Source organism: Miniopterus natalensis, chromosome 9 (genome assembly GCF_054644295.1).
Source record: "Miniopterus natalensis isolate mMinNat1 chromosome 9, mMinNat1.hap1, whole genome shotgun sequence".
Classification (NCBI taxonomy): domain Eukaryota; kingdom Metazoa; phylum Chordata; class Mammalia; order Chiroptera; family Miniopteridae; genus Miniopterus; species Miniopterus natalensis.
The window spans coordinates 4615140-4643030 of record NC_142089.1 but is presented as its reverse complement, the minus strand read 5'-3'; the positions used below and the strand labels follow the sequence as shown (position 1 = coordinate 4643030).

Here is a 27891-nt window from a genome sequence, read left to right as displayed (position 1 = left end):
ATGGCGGGGTGCAGGGGGTCCTGGTGCTGCTGCTGCAGGTGGTGCTGCTGCTGCGGGGAGCGGGAGACGCGTACCCCCGAGGAGCTGGTAAGGAGCGGGCGGGGTCGCGGGGGCGGGGGCGGGGGCAGTTGCTAAGGGACGGTGAGAGGCGTTGCGGGAGGTGGGGCTGGGCCGAGCCGGGCGTGCGGGGCGCCGCGCGTGGGGCCTGGGGGCCGCGCCCCGGGCTCTCAGCATCTTCCCTGCCTCACGTGCCCAGGAGTCTTTTTCTCGTAACCGCTCCCTGGAATCGAAGTCAGAATCCAGGCCCGCGCCAATGAATCCCATACCTTTTTTTATTTTTCAATTTCCATCCGAAAGGGGTTTTGAATGAAAGAAGCGTTCCCGGCATCAGCCCTTTCCCTGGACCTTGTGCTTACCCAGCAGCTGGCTCCGCGTCTCCAGCCCTTTCCCGCTCTGTCCCTACCCCTTTCTGGGTCACTGACAGTCCAGCTTTTCCCTGCAAAGCACCCTGGGAACGCTGGAGTCGCTGTGTCCCCCAAGAGTTGACAGGTCCCTTCTGATTTCACATTCGGCGCTTTGTCGGATGGCATCTGAATCCCCCCCCCCCCGCCCCGAAGCTGGCAGGGGGCATCTTTGAGGTGTCCTGAAGACACAAGAGTGGCTATTTGGGGAATGTATCAATGGAAATGAAGAGCTGAACTGGATCCCCGCCCCCCCCATCACCCTCTGTCCCAAAAGGGGGTTGTTTGGAGGTCTTGTTCCCAGGGACGATAGTGGTTCCAGATGATTTAGAAACTAGCAGCAGATTTCAGTCAACGCTCCTGCCTCCTTGTAACTGGGAACCACTAAAAGGGTCTCCCTTCTGTGCATCTGTTTTTCTAGACCATCCTTGGAGAAACGCAAGAGGAGGAGGAGGAGATCCTTCCAAGGAAAGACTATGAGGTGAGATTCCTAGATGCCGTCTTGAGTAACACACAGTGAATGGCCTGGCCCCTCAAGACAGAAGCATTAGGATCCCAGCCGGGGCTGCTCGCTGACCTTCTGTCCAAGGGAGAAAGCGGTTGAGAGGTCACTCCCCTCTGGGAAAGGGGCTGTTTAACAAGCCCTTTTCTCACCTCAACCACAAAACAAGGTCTGGCTGTCTCCATGCTTTCATTTAACCTGGACACAGAATGTGTTTGACATTAAACTTTGCTTTTTACAGCTCAGAGAGACCCAGAGTCAAAGCCACTGATAAGTGTATGCCCATAGCAGGTGTGGGCCGGTAGACCTTGCCTCTCTTAGGAGAGAGCTTAGTTTTCAGAAGACTGTTTTCTGCTCAGGAGGCTTCTCAGTGAAACGTTCTTGAGCGTAGTTCCCGATTTCAATATGGGACTCATGTGCGTGTGGGGGCGGGGGTAAGGCCAACACTGCTGGAGTGAAACATAATGTAATCAGTTCATGATGAGTTTTGACATGACAAAAAAAGGCATGCTTGTGATAGTGAATTCTTAAAATTATTTACAAAAAGAAGCTAGAGAAAAACCCGTAATAACCTTGCTCATCAAAAGATGACTATTACTGCCTGGCCAGTGTGGCTCAGTGGTTGACCATCAACCTAGGATCCTGGAGATCTCTGTTGGATTCCCGGTCAGAGCAGGTGCTGGGGTTGCCAACTTGATCCCCAGCAGGGGGTGTGTAGGAGGCAGCCAATCAATGATTCTCATCGTTGATATTTCTCTCTCTCCCTTCCTCTCTGAAATCAGTAAAGACATATTAAAAAAAGAAAAAAGAAAAAATGACTATTACTACCTTATTAACCTTTTTTTCCCTTACATATATGCTTTTTTAAGTAACAGAAGTGAGATTCTACAAAATGTTTTAACCTCTTTTTCTCCCCAGTTGATTATCACTTTTCTGTCACTAGATACTTTTCTATAATATATTTTGAATAGGGAAGTATTTTTTTATTGTGTCACAGTTTATTTAATCTGACTTTTCTATTTGATGAACTGCATGGTGGTTACCATCCTTTCTTGTTCAACCTTAATTGTTTCCTTAAGATTAATTCTAAGAAGTGGAAGTTTATGTTTAATGCTTTTTAAAAAAAATACCAGGTAGACTTTAAGAATTCAATAATCTAGGGCAATAATATACTCAGGTTCATTTTCTTAATATTTTATCTTATTTTTGCTGCAGAATTTGGTGTAACTACTATGACTTGTCATGTAGCATGAAATTAAAAAAAAACACACAAGTTTTTATTACAGACAATTTCAAACATATACCAAAGTGGACAGAACAGTGTATTGAAACCCCCTGTACTCATCCCACAGCTTCAGCAGTCATTCAGCTCCTGCCTGACCTTGTTTCATCTCTGCTCCCTTCCACTGGCCTGTCCACTGAGAGTAAATGAATCAGGAGGCTTCACCAGAATTAAATGACAGCATTTTATTAATGGGTCTTAAGAGTTGCAAATCAGAAACACCCAGAGTGTTCTGAAGAAAAGAGAAAAGTTGAGAGTTTTTACAGGTAAAAAGGACATTCCTAAGAAGAATCATTCCTGCATTCTTAGCTTCTGGGTCGGTCTGTGATATTGATCTTCCAAATGTCAGGTGGTCTGGATGCTTAAACATTCCTTCCTGAGTTCTTCGGAGGCTTACCTACAGGAGTTACACGTACATCCGCAGGCACTGATGTACAGCTGCAAAGTTCCACAGTATAAGTCCTCAGGCTCCTTACAGCGAGATAAAATCTCGTGTTTCAGCCCATTCTGATTAAAGCAATTTTGTTAGCTTGGCTATGATCACTCTTTCCTTGTCCCCCTTCCCATGTTGCTTTGAAGAAAATTCTAAACCTCACATCAGTTCACCCATAAATAATTCAATGTGCATCTCTAGAGGATAAGGACCTTTTTTCTGGCATAACATTATACCAGTTTCACACTTGTGAAATTAGCAATAGTCTTTGATATCAAATATCCAGTGTTCAGATTTTCCAGTTGTCTTATAAACGTCATATGTATTTCTTTTTTTTTCCCCCTCATCCGAGGATTTTTTTTCCATTGCTTTTCAGAGAAAGTGGTGGAGGAGGGAGGGAGAGAGAGAACATCGATGTGAGAGAGACACATTCGTTGGCTGCCTTCTGCACGTGCCCCAACTGACCAAGGCCAAGCCTGTAACCAAGATACGTGCCCTTGGTCGGAATTGAACCTGGGACCCTTCAGTCTGTGGGCTGATTGGCCAGGGCCATATGTATTTCTTTTTTTTTTTTTAAATGTATCTGTTGATTTCAGAGAGAGGAAGGGAGAGGGAGAGAGAGAGAGAGAAACATCAATGATGAGAGAGTCATTGATCGGCTGCAGCCCACAACCCGGGCATGTGCCCTCACCGGGAATTGAACCCTGATCGCCTGGATCCTAGGTCGATGCTCAACCACTGAGCCACGCCCGGCCGGGCCATATGTATTTCTTAATAGTTGTTTGAGTCAGGCTCCAAATAAGGCCCTCATATTGCATTTGTTTGATACATATTTTAAATCTCTTCTATCTTTAAGTTCCTCCATCTTTTTCTTTTTTTTTCCCCCTTTAAATTTACTTGACAAAATAATTTTAGGACTCCAGAATTTGCCCCTTGCCTCACTATGGTGTAGTTTAATGTGCTACTTTGATGGGACTTCTTTTAATGAACCGGAAAGCATGGTATCTGCTGATGTATTTTCCTATATTTTTCAAATATCTGTTTTATGTATATAGTTGAGAGGTTTGCAGGAGTTAGTGTAGACGCTCTATGTTGTATTGTCTCATCATTGAACCTGGTGGTATCATTCTGACCGTGTTACTGTGACTGGACCAGTCTCAGCCCTCATCCTAGTCCCGGGAGAGCACCGCCACTCCTCTGTGCCATGGACCCTACTGTTCCCAAGCCCCCTCCACTCCTTTCACTGAATTGCTCTTACGCTTGTAGTGCATTTGCTTTCAGTTGAAAGGCACATTTATGTAAATTTTGTGGGTTAATGTTCTTTTATGTGAGTCATTAATATTTCTCAATTAGCCATCTTTTGTGTTAGAGCTTCCTGAGAGCATTTGCTTTGTGTAAGAGCAAATTTAACCAGGTACTTAAATCAGAAAAGTCTGCTCAGATTGTATTTCTTAGGGCTCGCCTAGAAAACCCTTCTGTTGAAAATCTCTAAAATGTGCTTCTTGCCTTAGGAAGAGTCCATCACACATACTTGACTCTTTGATAAGTTGTAGGTCGCATAAGGTGTTAGAATCCCCTTTTTGACATCCATTCACTTAGATGGTTTGAAGAATGATAACTCCCTACCTGTCCCATTGGGAGTTAGATGGTGCCATTACCAAACAGTAACGTTTTCATGCAGGCCACAGGCTCTTTTTTTTTTTTTTAATCCTCACATGAGGATATGATTTTTCTTTGACTCTAGAGAGAAAGAGAGGGGAAGAGAGAGAGAGAGAGGAACATCAATTAGTTGCTTCCCGTACTCACCGCTACCGATTGAACCTGGACTCTTCGGTGCTTGGGATGATGCTCCAGCCACTGAGACACACTGGCCAGAGCCACGTACTCTTTCGAGTTGGAAAAAGGCACCCCTCAGAGCAGAGGACTTAGAATAAAAGGCCTACCCCTCTGGGCCATAGCAACATCCCTAGCTCAAGGCCCACTGAAGGTGCTTTTTGGGTGAGCACTAGGTACCCTGCCTGGTTGAATTTGGGCTGCATTTTAGCCCCCACTTCCCCATGGCCAGATGCCACAAGCAGCAGCCCTATAGGCTACCTGTAAAAAAAATTTTTTTTTAAAGTTGTTAGTCCCCCAAACCAAAGAGCAGCGTATATAGCAGAAATAAAAGGAAGCTAGTCATGGCAAAGGAGAAGTGACAGCGTCTGATTTTCATAACAAATCTTATATAGTTCATTATATAGATCTTATATAGTACATATTTCCAAAATGTTAGGCTCTCAACTGATTTATTAAAAACAGGAAAGAAAAGATTGATGTTCTGGCATTGCATCTGTTTCTAAATGCCCCTTTAAACAGCTTTATTCAGGGTCAGGGTTAGTATATGATTCACATACTATACAATTTACCTATTTAAAGTGTATGATTTAATGGTCTGTTTCGTATTCGGAGTTGTGCAGCTCTCACCAAATCAATTTTAGAACATTTTCAGCACCTCGGAGGGAAGCCCTTCGCCCCTTAGCAGAGTCGCTGCCCATTCCCCTTGTCCCTGATCCTGGGCAACCACTAGCCAACTTTCTGTCGCTGTAAAGTTGCCTCTTCTGGACTTCTGAAAACCTTTTCAATGTTTGTGGAGTCATAGCGTTATTAGACAACACCATCAAGCAAATAATTCATTGGCCAGTCATTTCTGTAAATATTTGGTATGAAGGATATTCAGTTTTCAACATTTTAATTTTTCCCCGTTTGTTCCTGGAATGTGATGTCACTCACATGATTAAAAAATTATATATATATATACACACACACACACACAGTCACTCATGAATGAGCCTAGTTTCCCAGCAGAATTTTTTACTGTGGTTTTTTTGTTTTATAATCAGAAAAGAAAAGGGTGGTTGTTTTTTTTTCAGATATAACAAGTATACCATGTTTGCTATGAAAATTTCAAATACCCAGATGTGAACACCTCCTAAAATAGCACCTCAGAGATAACCACTGCTAACAGTTTTCCCAGACGTTTCTGCTTCATGTATGCCGACATACAAATAAGCTTAATATCTGTTACTCAAAATGGGATCATATGATACCATATTATGACTTTTTTACTCTTTCAGAGCTTGGATTACGATCGTTGTATCAATGACCCTTACCTGGAAGTCTTGGAGACCATGGATAATAAGGTGAGTCCCTTACTGATCTCTTGGGGCTGAGGAAGTCTCACGACAGCTCCTTTACCTTTACCCCTTGCCCTTTGACCCCTTTCATGAGATCTGGCATTTATTCCTTGACCTTCCTCCCCCCAGCCAGAGTTCCCCCAGCCCAGCCTCTTAAACTCATCATTCTTGCATTGTAAAGCACCCTCCCTGCGAAGGTCACTCTAAAACTGGCTGGCCAAGGCATGTTCCTTCCCTGGAGCCAACGTCACCCTGTAATAAACTGAGTCATTCTTTCCTTGTGTGAACAGAAAGGCCGAAGGTTCGAGGCAGTGAAGTGGATGATGGTGTTTGCCATTGGAGTCTGCACCGGTCTGGTGAGCAGGAAGGGCATGGGGGGTGGAGGGGGTCAGGGGTAAGCTCTGGCCTGACAGGTAAGTTGTTTGTCATTACAGGGACCGCCTTGTCTTTTGTCCTGTTTCTCTTTTTAATTAATAACCTGACAGCGTTTTTCATGCTTCTCTTTTGCTTTTGCTTTATGAAAAGAAAGTGAGCCATGCAGCCCTGGTGTTCTTTAAAGCACTCAAAGGTGGTTAAGCCCTGTGTCTTAGGATAAGGTGTGACCCTATCACATAGAGAACATGGAAGGGAGAGTCCTCAGTGGGTGTTGAGGTCACCGTAGGGGAAAAGGAAAGTCGTGGGAACAAAACTGTAAACAGTGCACCCTCGCCTGTAGCACAGCGTGCCAGTCAGCAGGACACCGTAGGTCTCAGTGGACTTTTTGTGCTGTCCTGGGTCTCTTCCCTGCACATTGCTCATTTTTTTCTATGAGGTAGAGCTGGTGGTTGTGGGCAGAGGAATATGCCTGAACGCACTGGGTTCTGGGGTCAGCACGTTCACACATGAATCGCCGACAAGAAAAGATTATGAAATGTTGTAAAAGGTTATAGTAGCACAGGGCTGGAACCACCCATAGCTGCTGACTTACCATGGTTAACCTGGAGACAAAAAGCTGGAAAAGTGAGCAGCCAATCCAAGCAGTACACATCCAATCTGATCCTCCATCAGTGCAGTGTTAGAGTAGGGGGTTGTCTCGGTCCATGGGGCAGCTGTAACAAAAATGCCATGGACTGGATGGCTTAGACAACAGACATTTATTTCCCACAGTTCTGGGGGCTGGAAGTTCAAGATCAAGGGCCGGTAGATCAGTGTCTGGTGAGGGCCTGCATCCTGGTTCATAGATAACTATCTTTTTGCTCTGTCCTCACATAGCAGAAGGGAACAAGAGAGCTCTCTGGCTGGGGTCTCTCTCTTTTTAATCATGGTAAAATTGGTATATAAGACAATATATATTTTAGGTATACTACAGTATAATTCAATATTTGTGTATACTACATAGTGTTCATTACTATAAGTCTAGTTACCATTTATGACCATACAATTAATCCCCTTCACCTATTCTGCCCTCCCCAATCCCCTTTCCCTCTTTGGGTCTCTATAAGGGCACTAATTTTATTCATGGTGGCTCCACCCTCATGATCTTATCACCTCCCAAAGGCCCCACCTCCAAATACCATCATATTGGGGGCTAGAATTTCAATATGAATTTGGGGTGGGAGACAAACACAATCATTCAGTCTTTAATAGGGGTCTTATATTTTCCTAAGCAGCAGCCTGTTTGTCACCTTTCTCTGGACTTGACCACAAGTCTCATACTTAAGCCTGCATGATATGCCCATAAGATGTAAACATGTGTTTAGTGTAGTAAAGCCACACGGGCCACTCAGTTTTGTCTTCATGGCACTTGTCAGATTTTTACTAGTAGTAAATTGGAGGTCAAGGAACATCTTAGTAGTTAAGACTAATGGCATGTAGAGGCCTCTCTAGTAACATTCTGATGGATACCAGTGTGGGGCAACTTGGGCCAATCTAATTGTTATATTGTAGTTTCAGGGTGTGAATTTTGCTGTATATGGTTCTGATTGCAAATTTCCCTGCAATAGGCATAGTCCCTAGCCATCTAGTTGTTAGTCTTCCTTCCACTTTCAGATCAAACTCCTTTGAACTGCCATTTATCAATACTAGCAACTTAACCTTGTACCCTCATGGTTTAGGAAGGCAGGCCTGCCTTTATAATGTGGCTACTGGTTCCTCTTGCTCCTGGCTCTCTTGTCCTTTGATCTGTCACCACTTACTGCTTTGGTATTTAAAAGCCTCTGGCATTGGCTTGAGGGAAGTCTGGAGTTAAAAGCATGAAGCCTTTGATCATGAATCTACAAAATCAGAAGTCTTCCCAGGTCTCCTTTAAGCCCAGAGCCCGTCTTATGAGAGTGGAATAGTGGAATGTGAGTGGTTCTGTCTTATTTACCAGGGTAACCATTGACTGTATAAGACAGTTATAAGTCAAAATTGTGAGTTATGTAAAATAGAAATAACCAACATGCAAAACCCACATACAGCTAAGTGAATGTTGTCATTCAAAGTAATCTAAGCTGGCCCTGGCTGGAGTGGCTCAGCTGGTTAAGCGTTGTCCTGTGCACCAAAAGGTGGCAGATTCAATTCCCAGTCAAGGCACGTATCCAGGTTGGGGGTTCGATCCCTGGTCAGGGTGCATATGGGAGGCAACCAGTCGATGATTCTCTCTCCTCTCCCCCCTCTCCTCCCTCTCTCCTCCTTCTCTTTCCCTCTCCCTTCCTCACTCTAAATCAATTTAAAAAAAAATTTTTTTCCCCTCAAAGTAATCTAAGCTGTGTGCTCATGTAGCTGCGCGTCGCTGAAGACATTGGTCTTCCTTGTTCTCATCTTCGCCGGCATCCTTTCCCCTCTGTTTTACTCACCTCCTCTCAACATCGCTGTACCCCTCCATTTTGCTCTTTGGTGGGCAATGGGGCCAGGGTGGAGCGGGGCCTTCGGAGAGCCAGAGTCACTCTCCAAAGCCCACTCACCCGCTGCTGGGTGAGCGCCGGGGCGCGCCCGTGCCTTTGAGGGCAGTGCCTGTACCACCCGGGAAAGCCGTGTGACGGATGCTTCCTTGCTCCCCTCAGGTGGGTCTCTTCGTGGACTTCTTTGTGCGCCTCTTCACCCAGCTCAAGTTTGGAGTGGTGCAGACATGTATCCTTTCCGCTCTCAGCCCTCCTGGATCTCAGCGGGTGCTGATCGTGCTGTCTTGTCTGGAAATGAGTGTAACAGTGGACGTGATCTGTGAAGAGCTGTTTATTAGCCGTTTGGCTTTAAGGTGTTTAATTACCATTGAAAGACACAAAAGGATGTATAGAGAGACGCTCACATTCATGGTTGGTAAGACACAAACCACCAAGATGCCTGCTTTTCCCAGTCAACCTATGAATCCAATGTTGTTCCAATGAAAATGCCGATAGAATAGTTCATGGAACTTGGAAGCTCTCTTCCTAAATTTGTTTGGAAGAGTAAAGGGCCAAAAGTAGTTGAGATAGTTTTGAACAACAAGCAGGGGGTCTTGCCCTCATAGATGTCAAGACATATAATTTAAGGTACAGTCATTGAAACAGTGTCCCCTTGGTGCAGGAATACCCATTTAGACAATGGGACATGATGGAGACACAGAAACCAGCCCGTACGGGTACAGAGGTACAGCGAGTGACAGAGCCAGTGTGATAAGTCAGGATGAAATGCGCCACTTAATAAAAGATGCTGGTTATCCATCTGGAAAAATACAAAGTGAGATTCCTGCTTTGTACTAGGAATTAATTCCCGGTAGATTGAAGATGTAAAATAAGAGATCGTAAGAGTAGGGAATCATTTCTTTAAACCCCAGAAGGCAGACAGTGAAAGGGGAAAGGTCAGAAAACTTGACCACATCAAAGTCAATATTCTGTTTATACAAACAAAAAGCCAAAACAACAGTATACACTAAGTGAAAACCTACAGTCTCAGCGAGGTTTTCACTGTGCAGTTAAGAGAAGATAATTCCTTTCCAGAATACAGGAAGAGCTACAACTCTAAGAAAAAGGCCCAAACACCCCAATAGAAAACTAGCAGAGGGTTCGAACAGGCTCTTCTCAGGAGAGGAAAATTGAATGGCCAATAAATAAACCTGTGGAAAAGTGCTCACCTCGCCGCTGATCAGGGAAATGGAAGTTTAATAAATAGGAAGCTGCGCCTTCCCTCAGCTCATGACTCCCTCTCCCAGCTGTGGCTCTCAGACATGTGCAGAGATGTTCGTTGCAGCTTTGTGATTGTGAAAGGTTGTTACGGGAAAATGGAAAAATCACGTGATGTTCATATGATACAATTTGTGCAGAAGTTAATATGAACGCAGACCAGAACTGTATCAGCAAGGCTAAGTCTCAAAAATGTACTGTCAACTGAGAATAAAGGAAGCTGGAGTATGTACCTAAAATACAGCACCATTATTTTAATTTTAGAAACATACAGCACACGTTTCCTTAACCCACTCCCTAGCGGTGGAGGAATGCAGCCAGAAAGGGTGCCTCGCCCTGTCCCTCCTCGAACTCTTGGGTTTCAACCTGACCTTCGTCTTCTTTGGGAGCCTTCTTGTCCTGATAGAGGTGAGGGCTGTGGGTGCTACCTTTTTGCTTTTGACGTCTTGGGTCCTACACTCGTCTTCACCATTGCTGGGAGGTCAGAGAGCTGAATTATACTTGGAACACAGGTTCTTGCAGAGAGTGGCCTCTCCTTCACTTAGAAATGTTTTTGAAAGTGAAGGTTTTAACCCCTGGTGAGATTAAAGAGTAAACATCTAGATTTGGAGGGTGGCTCTCCACCTTGGGGAGCACATACGGATCCCCCGGGGACCTCAAATGGGATCAGAGTCTCTGGAAGTGGGGTGCCTGCACGGATCGCTGAAAGACTCCCCAGGTGATGCCGAGTCACTGGGAACTTGGTAGAACTGCACATCTTCCCATCCCCCCAGACCTACTGAGTCAGAAACCCGGGCCCCAGGGGATGCTGCGGGTGGTGAAGAGCCCGTTGTCTCTCTGCATTGAGGTCGGTGAGGGCAGGCCATAGTGCCGGTGGGTTTGAGTGTGTGGCTGTGCCTACTCTCCCGCCAGCCCGTGGCAGCAGGTTCTGGGATACCCGAGATCAAATGCTACCTGAATGGCGTGAAGGTGCCCGGAATTGTCCGTCTCCGAACCCTGCTCTGCAAAGCCTTCGGAGTGCTGTTCAGTGTAGCCGGAGGTAAGGAGGGTCTTTCTGGTAGTTACCTTCAGGTCTTCAAGGGGTGAAGATGACAGGAAGCATTATGTATGTGAATGAAGTAGATTTGGGTTAGAGGGCCTGCCCCCAAACAGACCTCCGCACTTTCTGTCCTTGGCTTGGCTTTTAAGTGCAGACGCTGTAGGTAAGTCACCATTCAGAGCTCTCTGACTGACTCACCATTCAGTTTGGAAGTAGACAGACCATCTAGTTGGTTTCTGGAGATGGCTTTTAGCAAAGCCAGAGAGCTTTTTGTGTAAACAGCCAATAGTTAATATTTTAGGCTGTGTCAGCGAGTCTGTTTGGCCTACAGGCTGTAGTTTGCCGATGCCCAAGTTATAGTTTAGAGTATTTCCTCTTACCTGATGGGAATTGGACTCACTTCCCCTGTTAGTCACAGGAGCACCACTGTTTTATATTGTCAAGCGGTGGGCTGCCCAGCAGAGGTGTCTGAACTGGAGGCGGTTCTATGCTGACTGATGGTCTTCCCTTCTTCACCTGTTCCCAGGGCTCTTTGTGGGGAAGGAGGGCCCCATGATCCACAGTGGAGCCGTAGTGGGCGCTGGCCTCCCTCAGGTAAGGGTGCGTAGGTTGGGAGGGTGAGTCCCGGGTAGGGGCGTCCTGTGATTCAGTCTGGAAGAAACCCATTGGGAGCACCCGAGCATGACTTTGGAATCTGATGTCAGCTGGGGTTGATGAGAAAACTGCATGAATTGTCCCCTGGGAGAGGGGTAACTGGTGCCTCAGTTTTAATGAAGTCCTAGGAGCAGAAATGGGACATAAAGTCTGTTCAAATGAAAGTCACCTGTGGCCCCACAGCCATTGCCCAGCACCTCTGTGTAAAGTGGCTCAATGGGTCAGCTCCACACTGCTGAGTCCCAAGATGCTGGAAGCACATCTGAGGTGGCTCGGGCACAGGGCTGCGCTGAGGGCACCTGAGGTAGCAGGGGACTAATCCCAGCATAGGGCGAGGCGCTCGCCCAGGGCTCTGAAGCTCCCATCCTTTCGGGCTGCCGCTTGGAGATGCTCAGTTCCTTGCGATCTGTCACCTGTGGATGTGGCCCTCTCACATCCTGGGGGCATGAGCGGCTGGTAGTGAGTGGTTGAAGCACAGGCGAGAGGACTGCCTCGTCCAGAGCCCATCTTCCGATCTCTTGCTGCCGCCTCACCTTCACACCCAGGCCCCGGGCTCCCGGGAGTGAGGGGATGGGGCGAGCGCGAGCATGTGGTGCCTGGTTGGCAGGGGGCTCCTGGCCCTTCCTTACCGCCACTCCCTGCGCAGGGCTCACTTCATCTTCTGCAGCAGCTTTCATTTCCTCCCAGCCCTGCGCTCAGCTGTTTCCTTCCCCATTTTCTTTCTGGCTTGTTGACTATGTACAGATGCAGTTTCTGAAGATCATAGAAATTTAGGGGCAGGAAAGGAAGTGCCTCTCAAAGATCACTGCTTTTTTCCCAGGCTCTGTTCTGGACTCTCCCTCTTGCAGCACATCCGCCCAAGTGTGCTCAAGGTGGGGACTCCCCTGGGTTCCTGCAGATGGGGCCCTTGTGGGCCCCTCTCTGACATTGTTTCCTCTTGTCTTAGTTTCAGAGCATCTCCTTCCGGAAGATCCAGATTAACTTCCCCTATTTCCGAAGTGACAGGTATGGAAAGGTTAGGAATTGAATTTTCTTTCTTTTTTTTTTTTTTTCCCCCTTTCTTTTTTTAAGTTAAATAATCCAGGCGACATTGGTTAATAAAATTATATAGGTTTCAAGTGTAGATCTCTATGATACATGATCTGTTTATCACATTGTGCTCCTACCACCCACAGTCACATCGCCTGTCACCATATATTGGGCCCCCTTTACCTGTTACTCCCCACCCCCTCCCTCTGGTAACAAACCTACTGTTGTCTGTGTCTGTGAGTTCCAGTCTTGTATCCCACATATGAGGGAAATCATACGGTTCTTAGCTTTTTCTGACTGACTTATTTTGCTTAGCATGATACTCTCCAAGTCCATGTTGTCATAAATGACAGTGTTTCATCTTTTCTTGTGGCTGAGCAGTGGCCTTCCATCGTGTGTATGTCTGCATACAGCATCTTCATACAGCCACCCACAAAGGACATTTTGGTTGTTTCCATGTCTTAGCCACCATGAATAATGTGGCAGCGAACATGGGGGTGCATATATCTTTGCAAATAAATGTTTTCGAATGTTTTGGGTAGATACCCAGAAGAGGGATTGCTGAGTCATATCATAACTCTGCTCTTAATTTTTTGAGGAACCTCCCTACTGGTTTCCATAGTGGCTGTACCGGTTTACATTCCCACCAGCAGTGAACGAGGGTTCCCTTTTCTCCACAACCTCTCCAACACTTTTACTACTTGCCTTGTTGATAATAGGGATTAGATTTCCTTTTTTTTAAAGATTTTTTATTGATTTTTAGAGAGAGGAAGGGAGATGGAGGGAAATATTATTGGCTGCCTCCTGCCTGCAACCTGGGCATGTGCCCTGACTAGAAATCAGACCGGCAACCTTTTGGTGATGGGACGGCTCCCAACCAACTGAGCCATGCCACCCAGAGCGGATTGGATTCTCTTGAAACAATGAGCTGTTCACTTACTGCCCCTCAGACGTGATCCTCGCTCTAGCCCGCTCGTCGTCTCCGCTGCTGGGCAGGCTGCGTGTGAACCCTGGTGTCAGAAAGGAGGTGGGCTTTAAGCTACTGTCCTGAAAATAAGCAGCAAGGGCCTGGCTGGCCTGGTGGCTTCTGCTTTGTCGTGACCTGAGTCCTGGAAGCATCTCAGGCAGTGGAGATGGAAAACATAACTGAGACAGCCTCCAGGCATACTGTCAAGAGGGTATTTCATATTCCAGAGCAGTGTGCTGGGTCACCGCCTTCCTGGGTTGGAAGGTGCTCTCCTCGGGATCTTTTGCCCTGTGGGACTTGTGTGTGTGAAACTATCTAGCACACAAGGCCCTTGGGATCGGGCCCTGGGTCACAGCTGTGGTGCACCTTCCCCCGCTTGGTATTCCTGCAGGTCACTGGTACCTGCTGCTCTGCATGTCAGCAGCACTTGGAGGTTTTCATGAAGCTGTGGCTTTTTGGAAGGAAGGTCTGGGGCGAGTGTGCCCAGCAGGACTGAACTGGCGCTGAGATTGAGAGGAGACCGGGACCCCTCCTCCTGGAGGAACTCAAGCTGGGGAGAGTGTCTGGTGCTCAGGGGAAGCTGTTGCCCAGTCAGCCCCACCAGAGACTGTCCTCCAGCCCTGACATCGGGGCCCCGGGATAAAACGTTGGTGGATAGGAAGGGAAAACTGCCTTTTGCGGCCTAAGGGCTCTTTGTCCAATACAGTGTCTGTCTCTTCTCTCCTCAGAGACAAGCGGGACTTTGTATCAGCAGGAGCGGCTGCCGGTGTCGCTGCAGCTTTCGGGGCTCCCATTGGGGGGACCTTGTTCAGTCTGGAGGAGGCCTCATCCTTCTGGAACCAAGGGCTCACATGGAAAGTGGTGAGAACAACCTTCCATGAGAACCTCCTAAACTTAACCATTCCCCAGCTATAAACTAGTTCTGACGAGACCAGCATGGTCAACCATACTGGAAAGTCCTGTGCTTTAGACACTCATAACAGCCAAATACGGACTTTCCTGTACTTTCCACACGCGTGCCCTTGCATTCCTCACATCAAACTGCCATTGTCCTCTCTCGAGCCACCTGGTGTGAAAACGTGGAACTGGCCGTGGTCATCAGGCAGGTGGCGGCAGAGCCCAGGCTTGAACCCCCGTTGCCTGTCTTAGAGTAGCATGTTCTTCCTCTTGTGTTTACTGTTTCTCTTTGGCACAGGATCTGGTGCATCGTCTGCTCTAAATAGGTTCTCACAACAGGCTATTGAAATGAAAGCTGCTTGTAGCCTGTTGTGCAGTTGTCCATGTGGGGGCGCCTTTCCCGCTATGGTTACCGGGTCCTTGCTCCAGACCTGGGTTGGCAGGTTTCCGGGTGGAGCAGCAGGTTTTAGGAGGAGGGTCAGGGAGAAAGTAGGACTCGCCGCTATTGGGCGTTCTGTTTTTGTCACCTGTCCCTAGCTCTTCTGTTCCATGTGTGCCACCTTCACCCTCAGCTTCTTTCGTTCTGGGACTCAGCTTGGGGGCTGGGGCTCCTTCCAGCTCCCGGGACTGCTGAGCCTCGGCGACTTCAAGGTATGTTTTGTCCCTTCCCCGCAGTTTCTTGCTTGGCCCGTGGTGACCACTCTAAGTGAAGCGCCGGAGACCGCCAGCAGGTCGGGCAGCCTCTGGTGGGCTCTGCCGCGTGGCCTGCTGTGCATGCCCCCTGCTGTGGGCAGGCCCCCGCCTGGCACAGGCTCCCGAAGCCAGAAGGCGGCCTCGCATCCTGCGTCTGTCTCCTCTGCTTCCACCCCGTCCTGTTCTCATGGGCACCATGGTTTTCCTCTCTCCCTTTCTTGCCCCTTCTCTCAGTGCTCTGATTCTGATAAAAAATGTCACCTCTGGACAGCTGTGGATTTGGGTTTCTTCATCGTGATGGGGGTCATTGGGGGCCTCCTGGGAGCCACATTCAACTGTCTGAACAAGAGGCTTGCGAAGTACCGGATGCGAAACGTGCACCCGAAGCCTAAGCTCGTCAGGTACCTGAGCAGCCGCCTCCCCTAGCCTGGCACAGCTCCCCGAGCTTCGTATGGACCAGGCCACCTCTCCCCGGGGAGGCGATTACGTGAACAGACCCTGCTTCCTACACCAGCTCTGATTTCACATCTAAGACAGAACGTAGATGGGCCGGAAATCTGCTATATTTGTCACACAGGCCAAAAGGCTGGATCTGAGCTTCATTTATATGAGTTGCTGGTTGACTCCCAGCCTGTCCTGACTTGCCACTAGGACACATGGCAAAGTCAGAAGGGTCAGTGGGACTTTCACCCCGGGACCTGAAATGAAAGGTTATTTTGTTCCCCAGAGGGAGATGATGTGTCCACGGCTGCCCACTTTTTACCTAGAAATGGCTGAACACAGCACGTCGCTGACAGATTGTGCACATGTGCTGACCCACTGGGAGCTACTGTGCATGCTCTTTGGGGAAATGACGGTTGGGGGTACATGGGGTTGTGCGTTTGAGTCCCAAGACTGGGGTGTCGTCTTATCGCCTAATCACAGCCGCCCTTTGCTTCCTAGAGTCTTAGAGAGCCTCTTGGTGTCTCTGGTAACCACGGTGTTGGTGTTCGTGGCCTCGATGGTGTTAGGAGAATGCCGACAGATGTCTTCGAGTCAAATCGGGAATGACTCATTGCTGCTCCAGGTAACAGTCCTCTCAGCTTGTCTACCTGCCACTGTTCTGAACACATTTCTCCTTTGCCAGCTCTTCCTTGCCATGTTCCACCAACAGGGGGCACTGCCCTACTTCCTACGACAGCCTTCATCTGAGTGTATTGCCCAGCCAGGTTCATCTGGTAGGATTATACAAACCCATCACCTAGTGTATTTACAGTGTCCACATAAGGGCACCTCTACAGTGTTATCAGTAGAATTGAGTCCAGGAAAAGTCCAGCCCCTTAACGAGCTTTGTAATAACACTGTTTGTATGCCCAGCGATAGGTGTGAAGTACACCCCCATACTATCGGACACCATCAAGTAGAAAACCAGAGCTTTCATAATCCAGATACCCTTGCTTTCTTTTTTTTTTTTTTTTTTTATAGGCTTAAGCTTTATTGTTGAAAGTATTACATATCTTTATTGATTTCAGAGAGAGGAAAGGAGAGGGAGAGAGAGAAACATCAATGATGAGTCATTGATCGAGCCCACAACCCGGGCCTGTGCCCTGACTGGGAATCGAACCCTGATTGCCTGGATCCTAGGTCAATGCTCAACCACTGAGCCACGCCCAGCCGGGCAGCCCTTGCTTTCTAATGAGTTAGGCAGCACTAGAATTTCATCTTCCTACACTGAATGATGGAGCAAATGAGAGGTCTGACGTGTGGAGAAAGCATCTCTTTTCCCAGTCAGGGTTTTCAGCCTCCTGGGAAGGCAGCCAGGAGCACGGTGTCTGCATCAGGCCTCACGTGGAAGTGGTTTTGCTTCTGCAGCTAATTCAGGATGGAGGCTTTTTCTATTTGAATCCAAAGTTGGGGCATTAGGTCAGCCATACCCTGGACGCTCCTCAGCGAACCTGTCAGCTCCCGGCCACTGGTCTGTCACCTGCCTCATCTTCCCCCAGTCCACAGGGTTTCCGGGCCAGGCTTCCAATAGTATCATACACACAATCAGCACCGGGAGAAGAGGGAGGACCCAGCCCACGGTGAATCATAATTGCAGTACATTCTCATTATGAATGTGGATGAATGAGGGACCATGTGCTGATTCATTCATTCTCAAAATGCAGGGGATACAGTATCAGTTGGCTGTTCTTGGGTATAGATCTGTTTTTTACTGCCTGTTTAATTTACAGGGGAAACTTGGGTGCCAGACTTTTTCGACGTAGCTGGAGACCTCCCACTTAGAGATTCAAGTGCCCCTGTTAGATGTACTGACCTTTACTGTCCTTGTACTGACTTTGATTTCGGTTTCTTAGGTCACATCAGAAGATGTGAATTCAAGTGTCAAGACCTTCTTCTGTCCCAATGAGACCTACAATGACATGGCCACACTCTTCTTCAATCCCCAGGAGTCCGCCATCCTCCAGCTCTTCCACCAGGATGGTGAGTCCCTGTGCGCCTGCCCATTCCTGGCAGGTTGGTTTTTTTTTTTACATAGAAGAAATAAGTATCCCTGTGCCCCCTGTTGGCCTTCGGACACAGCCAGGCTTCCCCTTAATTCTGAGCAAGAACAGGACTTTCCCTTTGTAATACCAGCCCAGACATGTTAGCGTTTCTGCCCCCGGTGTTGGAGGTGGACCGGCTGGGGTACGGAAGGGCCTTGTAGGAACCAAGGTGGGCCTTGGCGGGCACCTGGCAGTGGGACTCAGGTCTGTCCTTGCCTTGCAGGTACCTTCAGCCCCATCACTTTGGCTTTGTTCTTCGTCTTCTATTTCTTGCTCGCTTGTTGGACTTACGGCATTTCTGTTCCAAGCGGCCTCTTTGTGCCTTCTCTGCTGTGTGGAGCTGCTTTTGGGCGTTTAGTGGCCAATGTCCTCAAAAGGTACTGTGTGTGTATGCTTGTGTGTGCTCTGCGAGCTGGCGAACCACAGCCCCTGCCCCGCCCTGCGGTGCGATCCTAAGCCACGGTCTCGTTTTCTTCCTTCACCAGCTACATTGGGTTGGGCCATATCTATTCAGGGACCTTCGCCCTGATTGGTGCCGCGGCTTTCTTGGGCGGGGTCGTGCGTATGACTGTCAGTCTCACCGTCATCCTTATTGAATCTACCAATGAGATCACCTACGGGCTTCCCATTATGGTCACTCTGATGGTGAGCACTCCCCTTCCAGGCCTCTTCCCGGTTCACGGCCAAGTTCATCCCGCAGCAGCCTCCTTTCAAGTCTTTACTCTGTATTTCAGGTGGCCAAGTGGACAGGGGACTTTTTCAATAAGGGCATTTACGACATTCACGTGGGCCTGCGAGGAGTGCCGCTCCTGGAGTGGGAGACAGAGGTGGAGATGGACAAGTGAGGCCATGATGTCTCTTCATGTCCTAGTTTCAGGGTTTATAGACTCTTGTATGAGGGTAGGAAGTGCTTAGATTATTGGGTTGGAATTAAGTGAAACGGTAAATAACAGGAAGGTCATTAAAACAGCCAGCTCATTTGTTCCCAAGCAGGTTTGGGAACATCGAGCAGCTCAGTGTATCTGGGAGCTGGGGCAGGGTTTCTTCTGGTTCCTGTGGTATTCTGGTTAAGTAGGAAGCAAGGGCTCTGCATAAGTCTGTGTTAAGACTGAAGTTTAAATTAAGGATATGCTAATCCTTGTTTGAGAACTAGCTTGTCTCATGCATTCCTAATGAAATCTTATACTGTAATCACCCAGTGGTCCATCAGCCCTCCGATGGTTTGGGCCTTCTGTGTCTAGGTACCACACACAGCCCTTGTGGTCTCATGTGGGGGTCAGCAAGCTTCTGTAAAGGGGCAAATGGTAAACGTCAGTTTTGCAGGCCAGGTGGTCTCTGTCAGTTGCCCAGCTCTGCCCTCATGATACAGAAGCAGCGTAGACAGTGCATAGACGAGACAGGCAGGGGCTTGACTTTTGGGCTGCAGCTGCCATCCCTGGTCTAAAGGGGCACCCAAGCAACTTTTTTTTAATTCCAATAGTGTAGTTAGCAATTCAGTAGTTACACAGGGAATGTGCCATGGAGTGCAAGGAGGGGGTCGCCAGTCAGTCCCCTGGACAAGAGGAGGGGTTTGTGGTGAGAGGACTTTTCACGTTGAGCTGAGGGCTGAGTCGAGGAAAGGGCATTTCAGGCCTGGGGAAGGGCATGTGCAGAGGAGGCAGTTCAGGAGAGGCACCCAAGGGGCCCAGGCAGGGAGAGCCAGTGCAGCCCATCATGGCTTGCTCCCCGGGTGCTGTGGGCTCAGGCCTGAGTCTGGATGGCTTCCCTCCCTCCCTCCCCAGACTGAGAGCCAGTGACATCATGGAGCCCAACCTGACCTACGTCTACCCGCACACCCGCATCCAGTCTCTGGTCAGCATCCTGCGCACCACGGTCCACCATGCCTTCCCGGTGGTCACCGAGAACCGCGGCAATGAGAAGGAGTTCATGAAGGGCAACCAGCTCATCAGTAACAACATCAAGTTCAAGGTAGGAAAGCAGCCCGAGAGGAGAGGTAGGTGACAGGCGACAAGTGGTTCCTTAGTGCTCACACTGACTAGTGCTTGTCACACCTTGCAGATGAGGCGGCTAAGGTTGGCTCTCAGAACATCAGCAGTCTCCATTCTGTGGGACAGTGAGTGTAGACTCGATGGCCAGTACGGACTCTCAGGCCATCAGGATGTGTCTGTTCGCGCAGTTAGCACAGGGACAGATTTGTTTTTAATCAGCAGTCTGCAGGGTTCCTGCAGGTTGTATGAGGGGAGGGTTCTAGAGTTGCCATCAACAGAAATGAACTCTAAGAGAGAAGCCGCCACTGGAAGCTATGGGACCTGCAGGGAAGGGAAGGAGCCAGAGCAGTGTGCTCTGCACCTGCTAGTGGCCCCTCTGACCAGGCCGCCTCGGAGCTGGCTGTTCTCTGTCCTTGGGATGCTCCTGGTTTGAAATCCAGGCAGAGGGAGAGTCCCATTGCCTCACCTGGGTCATGTGCCCCCCTCACCCACAGAAATCCAGCATCCTCACCCGAGCGGGCGAGCAGCGCAGGCGCAGCCAGTCCATGAAGTCCTACCCGTCGAGTGAGCTGCGGAACATGTGTGACGAGCACGGGACCTCGGAGGAGCCGGCCGAGAAGGAGGACCTCCTGCAGCAGATGCTGGAGCGGAGGTGAGGGCACAGCCGCTCCCGCCGCGCAGGCGCCAGCGCCCGCAGGGGCTCAGGACGGGTCAGCCCTCTGGCCGGGCGTTGTTGGGCAGCTCCTGAGACTTTAGGGAATCTGGGGAGTCGGTTGGGACGTGGGTGAGGCACAGCCCTGCTGAGGGTGTACTAGGCAGCGTCTGGTTTTTATATAACAGATACACCCCCTACCCCAACCTATACCCTGACCAGTCCCCGAGTGAAGACTGGACCATGGAGGAACGCTTCCGCCCTCTGACCTTTCACGGCCTGATCCTTCGGTCGCAACTTGTCACCCTGCTGGTTCGCGGAGTTTGCTATTCCGAGAGCCAGTCGGTAAGTGTCTCTTGTCCGCACCGGGATTCTGGAAGGCTCGAGGGTGGGAGCATAGCCCTCCACTTCCGGGAGGAGGTGGACACGGAGACATGCCAGCGTGCTACCCCCAGGTCCTCTGCTGCAGGAGGCGTGAGTCCCCCGGTCATTCTCCACTTGGTCTCTGCACCTGTTGTCAGGTGTCCTGCCAGCTACAGGCTTTTAATATGGTTTGTACATTTTAGTTTCTGGTATGCATGAACTTCCTTACATGTGTTACCAGAAGAAAAAGAAACCTTTCTTCCCGTGAACTCCCCTGTAGTTTCTTTTTCTTTTGTTTGGTTTTTAGCGATAATCAGGAGTGGGTGAGGCGTGTTGTTCAAAGTGGTCCCTAGCGACCTGAGACCCTCTCAGTCTCACACACTTCATTCCTTTAGATGGAGCCTGAGAAAGGAGACTGAAAAAGTTTTGTAGCGACCTAGTTTTAAAACTGGCTCTCCTGGTTCAGGTCTTGCCCATGGGAGGTCAGCCTGAGGTCACTCATGGCCCAACTGGCCTATGGAAGAGCAGCCAACCTGGGGCGAGACAGGAGGAGCAAGGGATGGAGAGGCGGGGTCTTGAGGGTGTGGTCAGTGTGGAGGACTGGACAGGCCGGGTGGGGTAGGGGTGATGAGTGGCGCACAGGGGACAAGGCAGTTGGAGGCGTGAAGTGGGCAGATTACAGAGGCCTCGCCTGCAGGCAGGAACCAGCTAGAGCTGGCTGGGTGCAGCACGGAGTCGGGGTGAACGAAGACATGTCAGAGTGGGAGGAAGACTGGGGCTGAGCAGTCACCAGTACTTATGGTCTCGCTTGTGGTGGTGGCCCAGGTGCCCAGTGACAGCAGCAGTGAGACTCAGGTGTACGAACAGTAACAGAGCTGTTGTCCAAGTTTCCTGTGGCTGCTGCTTCCGTTTGCCACTGAAGTCCAGGTGTCAGCAGGGCCACGGTGTCCCTGGAGGCTCCAGGGGAGGATCCTTCCTTACCCTTCTAGGGTGGGATGGTTGCCAGGAGTCCTTGGCGCTCCTTGACCCTAGACTTAGCACCCCATCTCTGCTTCCTCTGGTCTTCTCTCTGTGTGTCTCCACTTTCTATAAGGACAGAGTCATTGGATTTAAGACCCTCCCCAATCCAATGTGACCTCATCTCAAAGCCTGATCACATCTGCAGAGACCTGATTTCCAATAAGGCCACATTCACAGGCACCAGGGGTTAGACTTGGACTTATCTTTTGGGGGGACACAAGTCAACCCACATAGCTACTGTTAGCACATTTCTCATTTAAACTTCAGAATGGCCATGTCCATTTTACAGATGAAGAAAGGGAAGTTCAGAGGGATTGGGAGACTTGCCTGGGTGACACAACTAGGAACAGGCTGGGAACTGGCTCTGGGTCACTGTGTCTCACCCCAAAGCACTTGTTCTGGCCTCTGCTCTGCGCAACCTCACTCTCAGGTCTTTCTTGGGGGGCTGTGGCTGGGCAGGTATGGACAGAAAGAGGGAGGGGCCTCTACACATGGCCCTGCCAGTTCCTGCAAGTACAGTGTCTCATTGGGATTGCAGAGTGCCAGCCAGCCGCGCCTTTCTTACGCCGAGATGGCTGAGGATTACCCACGGTACCCTGACATCCACGACCTGGACCTGACCCTACTGAACCCACGGATGATTGTGGTGAGAAGGGCTGTCCCCTAGAGTCGGGCCCAGGAGAGGACTGCTGCTAGTTGTTGCTGGTTTGCGTCTTGTCCTGGTTAGGGCAGAACCGGCCGCAGGTACCTCGAGTTGTCTTTTCTCTGCAGGATGTCACCCCGTACATGAACCCGTCACCCTTTACTGTGTCACCTAACACCAGCGTCTCCCAAGTTTTCAACCTGTTCAGAACAATGGGGCTGCGGCACTTGCCGGTGGTGAATGCTGTGGGAGAGGTGAGTCTGAGTCCGGGGAGGAGGGAGAACCCACAGGCCTGCAGCTGCGCCAGCCTCACCACCCACCACCTCCTGGAAGGGACCCACTAACCACAGGGCTTCTTACCCCCAAGGACATGTCAGAATCCGCAGGGAAGTTTCTAGACTAAAACCTCTGAATGTCTCCCACCTGGAGTGAGGAGGGAGTGGGCCCTAGGGTGGCTTCACCACCTTCCCCCTGTTGTCTCCTGTTTCTTATATGCTGTGTCCAGCGTGGCCAGCAGATGTCGCCAGTGGCACTGTGGACTAGAAAGTTCAGGGCCACCTCCTCCCTGCTGACCTGGCAGCAGCTGGGTGGGGGGGGCGATGTCAGTCCCTGGCTGTCTTGGGCATTTGTAACACTAAATGAGAGAATTTCAGGTAAAATACTGGGAGTTTTAAAAAATACAACACCTAGTAATTATTGCTGCAGATTTCCGTTTTTTCTTAGAACTCCATGCTTTCCTTATTACACGATTTTGTTTGATTGTAGGAAAGTAAGAAAATACAGATAAGCAAAAAAACAAAAACAAATACCAAACGCTTATCTCTACAGAGGTAGCCATGCTAATTTTTCAAGGTACATGCTTTATCTTTTTCTTTGCATCTATAAATAGAGATTGTATATACCAAGTTTTAATGAAAAGGCCATCACTACTTATAGTTTAATACCTGGTATTTTGCGTAACCTAGAGAGAGTGACTTCCCACAGCAGAAACACTCACTGATGGCATTTAGGGCTCGACAGCACCCATTCTGTGCCTGTCCATTCACTTTCCCACTGACCTCTGCTGAGGAGCACTTGAATTTCCTGCAGTGATCACCTTTTAGAGACTTTTCATACGTCGCCAAATCCCCCTCCAGAAAGTGACACGTCTCTGAGGTCAAAGTGCACAGCACAGCTTGTTCCGATGCTGGTTAATGCAGGGGGTCCAATCGTATCTTTGACACAACTGCACTGACAGTTCCAGCAGCTCATGGTGCGAGGCACCTTCGTCAGGGACATGGGAGTCACTGCAGCAACTGAAAGTTGACTGTTTAGGAAAAGCTCTGTTCCTCTGCACTCACACCTTGCACACATCTGTCACAGATGTGGGGTCCCCACACCAGCTGGTGTTCTCTGGACACCAGCCAACATTGTCTACCTGAGAGCGTCAGATCCCACAGGTCAAGGCCTCAGTCCCCCAGGACTGTCCCTCCACCCCCACTTCAGGTGCAATCGGAAGTCCCATTGTCACCTGTACTTCTGACCTGTCGATAAATCGGGTTCCCGTGGCCCCTGATCACAGAACTCAGGAAGACAATCTACTGAGTAGATTACCAGTTTGTTATAAAAGAATGCAGCTCAGGAACAGCCTGGTAGGAGAGACGTGTAGGGCAAAGTCTGTGGGAAGAGACACCAAGCTTCCGTGCCCCCTCTTGTATGCCACCCCAGTCCTAGCACCTTCCACGTTCACCAGCCTAGACATTCCCTGAACCCTGTAATTCAGGGGTTTTAGTGGAGGCTTCATTACATACATGACTGATAACTTCATTGGCCATTGGTGAATGATTCAGCCTCTAGCCCAGCCACCCTAGGTAGGGGGTTGGGGCTGAAAGTTCTAATCCTCTAGTCACGTTGTTGGTTCCCCTGGCAACCAGCCTCCATCCTTAGGGCCTTTCTAAAAGTTATATCATCACCATAAACTCAGGTATGGTTGAAAGGGGTTCATGAAAAATAAAAGACACTCTTGCTAGTCTATCACTTAAGAAATTCCTAATATGTATTTCTTATTATAAATCAGTATGACAGCGACTCAGTGGTTCTGAAGATGGTATTTACGAGCTGTAGGGTCACAGCCATCAGAATGTGCCCTGGGCTCTGCCTCGTCCACGTACATGAAGCAGGCTGGGGGTGGCAGGGACTAAGAAAGCTGGAGCCTATGCCCTGTTTACACAGATGAGAAATCAGATTTTAGCGGCCCGACTGCAACCCATTGGCCCCAGTTTATGAGCCGTAGTTACCTGTGCGTCTCCTTCCGTCTGGAGATCGGTGACCTTTAAAGCGAGTGTCCTGATGCCGTGTGTGCTCTCACTGTGCAGGACCTGGTCTCTCCTCCACTTCTGCTGAAGGCGGGGCGAGTTCTGTCCACTCATGGTCTTACCCCACTGGGTGTGACTCAGGTGACATGGGTCTTTTTCTCCTCATCCTAGATCGTTGGGATCATCACCCGCCACAACCTGACATACGAGTTTCTGCAGGCCCGGCTGCGGCAGCACTACCAGACCATCTGAGGGCCAGCACCCTCTGCCAGAGCTCCCTGGGGAGGCGGCTCTCCATGCCCCCCTGTCGTGGCTGGTGGGGGCTGCCCCAGGACATGGCAGATCCCCATCACACACTCGCTTGGAAAGCCTGCAGTCATCGAATGCCCTGCTGGTCAAGATCCTGGGGGTGGTTTGACCCGTCAGAGTTGGGACTTGTCTTTCTCAGCAAGTATCTTTCCGTTTCCTGTTCCCCGAGCTCTTCCATCCAGAGTTGGCACAGGCCCCAGCCCCTCCACCCCACTAATGCCAAGACTAGAGAGGGAGGTCAGGCCTCACCGTGGAGGGTGACACCTAGAGAGCAGTGTTCCTACCCCCTCTGCTGCTTTCCTGGGGGGGCGCGGCTGCTGCCTTAAACCAGGACGCGAGGGACCGTGCAAGCACTGGGGGAACACCAGTTGCAAAATGAAGTGAATTCCTAGTGCAGGAGCTGGGCACTGAGCAGAGACCCATGCTGCAGGGAGGCCTTCCCCTGCTGGGCCCCCAGCGCAGCGCCTGCAGCCGTTCACTTAGGGGAGATGTCCTGCTTCCGGGGTGAGCTCTGCGCTCTGGTCTGGCCCCTGTGGTTTCAGTCTCCTTAGAACCCTCCAGAAGCACAAAGCATTGAACCCCCACTAACACTCTCTGAATGTAAATCTGATGGTCGGGCCAGGTTGACCTCTGCCCTGGTTTTTACCATTTCAGCTTCCTCTCCACTTCCCGAATCTCACGGTCCCCTGGTGACACGTCTTTACCTGACGGTCCCCTCCCTTCCCCTCCACTGAATTACTAAACCTCCCTTCCATTCCTGCCTGCAGCTTCCTGGTAAAGCCCAGAGGAGCTTGGTGCCGCCCCCGAGCCCCCCAAGTTAACTAAAAGCAGTCATACCTGTCCCGTCCCCATCCCCGTCCCCCCTCCCCCCCCAGATAAGCCCCTTGGCTCTGGGGAATGGTACGGTTATTTCCACGATGGAAAGGAGTGAGTCCTGAGCCAGCGACACTGCAAGGTGCGCAATGTGGCTTACCCAGGTGTGGTGATGAGACAGGTGACATGCTCAAGGAGGAGGGTTTCCGCCCTTCACAAACCCGTCACTTCCCTGCTGCCACCACCCCTGCCTGCTGAGGGACCCAGAAATGGAAACTTTAGGAGGGTCTTCCTGGAGCGGGGAGGGGGGTGCTTCCTGCCAGGACGTGCCCCAGTGTGTTAGCATCAGACCCAGGAAGCCTCCCTCTGCCTTTCGGCGACTTAGCTTCTCCCCAGGCTGCTGGTCCTCTCTGAACAGGGCCCCGAAGTGCCCTCGGCGTTGGGCATTTGCTCTTACTGGCCCCTTCCTTCTGCTCTCTGTATGTGTTACGAGCATCCTGGGCCCATCAGGCAGCCCTGTGGCAGGTGTGCTTTGGGACTCGGGTGGCATTCGCTTGCGTTTAGTTTTCTTGTGTATTAATCTGGAAGTTGCCTGCAGGCCTTGATGCCTGGCCCTGGCACCACTTCCTTCACCGCCTCGAGTTGACCTCGATGCCAAGACCCTCCAGCTGGGGATGTGTCAGCCCTGGCTCCGCGGGCGGAGTGTGTGCTCAGTACACTCAGCGAATAATCCCTCTTAGGCCAGGGGCCGCTTCAGGGTCTTTTCCCACAGACCGAGGTCCCTCCTTTCTATCTTGTCTCTGCCCAGAAGCACTTGGAGGTCTGAGTGTTTCAGCTCCCTGGGTAAACTGGGTTTGTGAAGCGGGCATGAAACCCCCAGTGCGTCGTTGGGGAAATCACAAGGACCAAAAAGACAGGCCCTTCTCCGTGTGACCGTGTCGTCTCAGAGCAGCGGTTAGGGCGTGACTGCGTTCTCCGCTCCTCTCGGAGGCCAGTGGCCCCAGCTTTGCCCCCCTTCCCAGCCTCCCAGAGATGGGCGGGGCTGGGGCCCGCGTCCGGGGCTGGGTCATAGGCACCCACCCGTCTCGAAGGCCGCTGGTAAATGCCATCGGAATTTAGCCCTCGCGCCATCGCGTTGCTTGTGAGCCACCAGATATTTGTCCCCATCAATGTAGTCCAGAGACAGACAGCAGGACGCAATGCCTTCCTCCCCGAGCTCACTCTGGGAAGGCGCTTCCTGCCCTCCGGGGACGGCTGTCCTGTCCAGATAAGCCCGATGACAACCACTGCCCACTTGTAACAAAATACGCCTCGCTCCTGCATTTCCAACATTCCCCTGGTCCCCCCAGCCGTGGCCTCCCAGGGATGTGGTCCATCCACAGATGACACAGAGGGGCTCTGGGCTTGGCTAGAGGTGGTTGTCTTGTCTCCAGCGTGGTGCTTCGGGGTCCCTGGCTGCAGTGAGTGGGGGAGTGAGGGGAAGAGCCCCCGCGGCTTTGGGGCCTTTGCACTCTGAGGGATGGTTTGCTCGTGACCTTGATTAACTAGCGGCTCCTGGCTGGAATGGACGCTTGCTTGACCCAGCCACCCAGGTGACACTGCTGATGTGAGATTGCGCACTGACAGCCCTGGGCGACAAGGCCTCCGATATCCGCACCCCGCAGGCCTTGGCCGTTCTGACAGCAGCAGCTTCCTTTTTTCCGTTTGCACTGTTTGTTTATACAGTAACGTTAGCTAATTCCACTGTGTATATAAATTGTATTTTTTTAATTTGTAAAATCCTATTTTTATTTGAATTTTGGAACTTGGAAGTTCTCGTTACAACCTTACCGTGTCGGAATAAAACACCTTCATCCGTCTCCGTTAGCCTCTGTCTGCACGGTTCCCTCTCCAGCGCGCACTTGGTTTACCTTACACCCTCTGCTGTGCAAATCCAGAGCTGGAACGCAGTTTATAGCTCAGCGCTCCTCAGTTTCCCCAGCAGACTCCTCCCGGGGCCCGCTCACTACCTTCACAGGCGCCCTCTGTCCCCCTCA

General features: G+C 50.2%; 1 protein-coding gene across 1 annotated transcript; it reads left to right on the top strand.

The window, feature by feature from the left end:
* CLCN6 (Cl-/H+ antiporter 6) lies at positions 1-27721 on the top strand. The gene is made up of 23 exons (XM_087820104.1): positions 1-87; positions 883-942; positions 5792-5857; positions 6142-6207; positions 8875-8941; positions 10271-10377; positions 10882-11008; positions 11535-11602; positions 12609-12667; positions 14387-14519; positions 15093-15206; positions 15483-15649; positions 16191-16314; positions 17585-17711; positions 17997-18150; positions 18259-18418; positions 18508-18614; positions 19555-19741; positions 20256-20413; positions 20602-20758; positions 22335-22442; positions 22568-22693; positions 24905-27721. Exons 1-23 carry the CDS (start codon positions 1-3, stop codon positions 24983-24985), a joined length of 2610 nt encoding a protein of 869 aa, XP_087676230.1. The 3' UTR covers positions 24986-27721.
* Positions 27722-27891: the final 170 nt, after the last annotated feature.

Bases quoted from the DNA above. Each gene is read 5' to 3' on its own strand.
- CLCN6 (XM_087820104.1), top strand. From the start codon at position 1: ATGGCGGGGTGCAGGGGGTCCTGGTGCTGCTGCTGCAGGTGGTGCTGC. The intron at 5,858-6,141 runs GTGAGTCCCTTA...TTGTGTGAACAG, and splicing joins TGGAGACCATGGATAATAAG to AAAGGCCGAAGGTTCGAGGC. The intron at 6,208-8,874 runs GTGAGCAGGAAG...TGCTCCCCTCAG, and splicing joins TTGGAGTCTGCACCGGTCTG to GTGGGTCTCTTCGTGGACTT.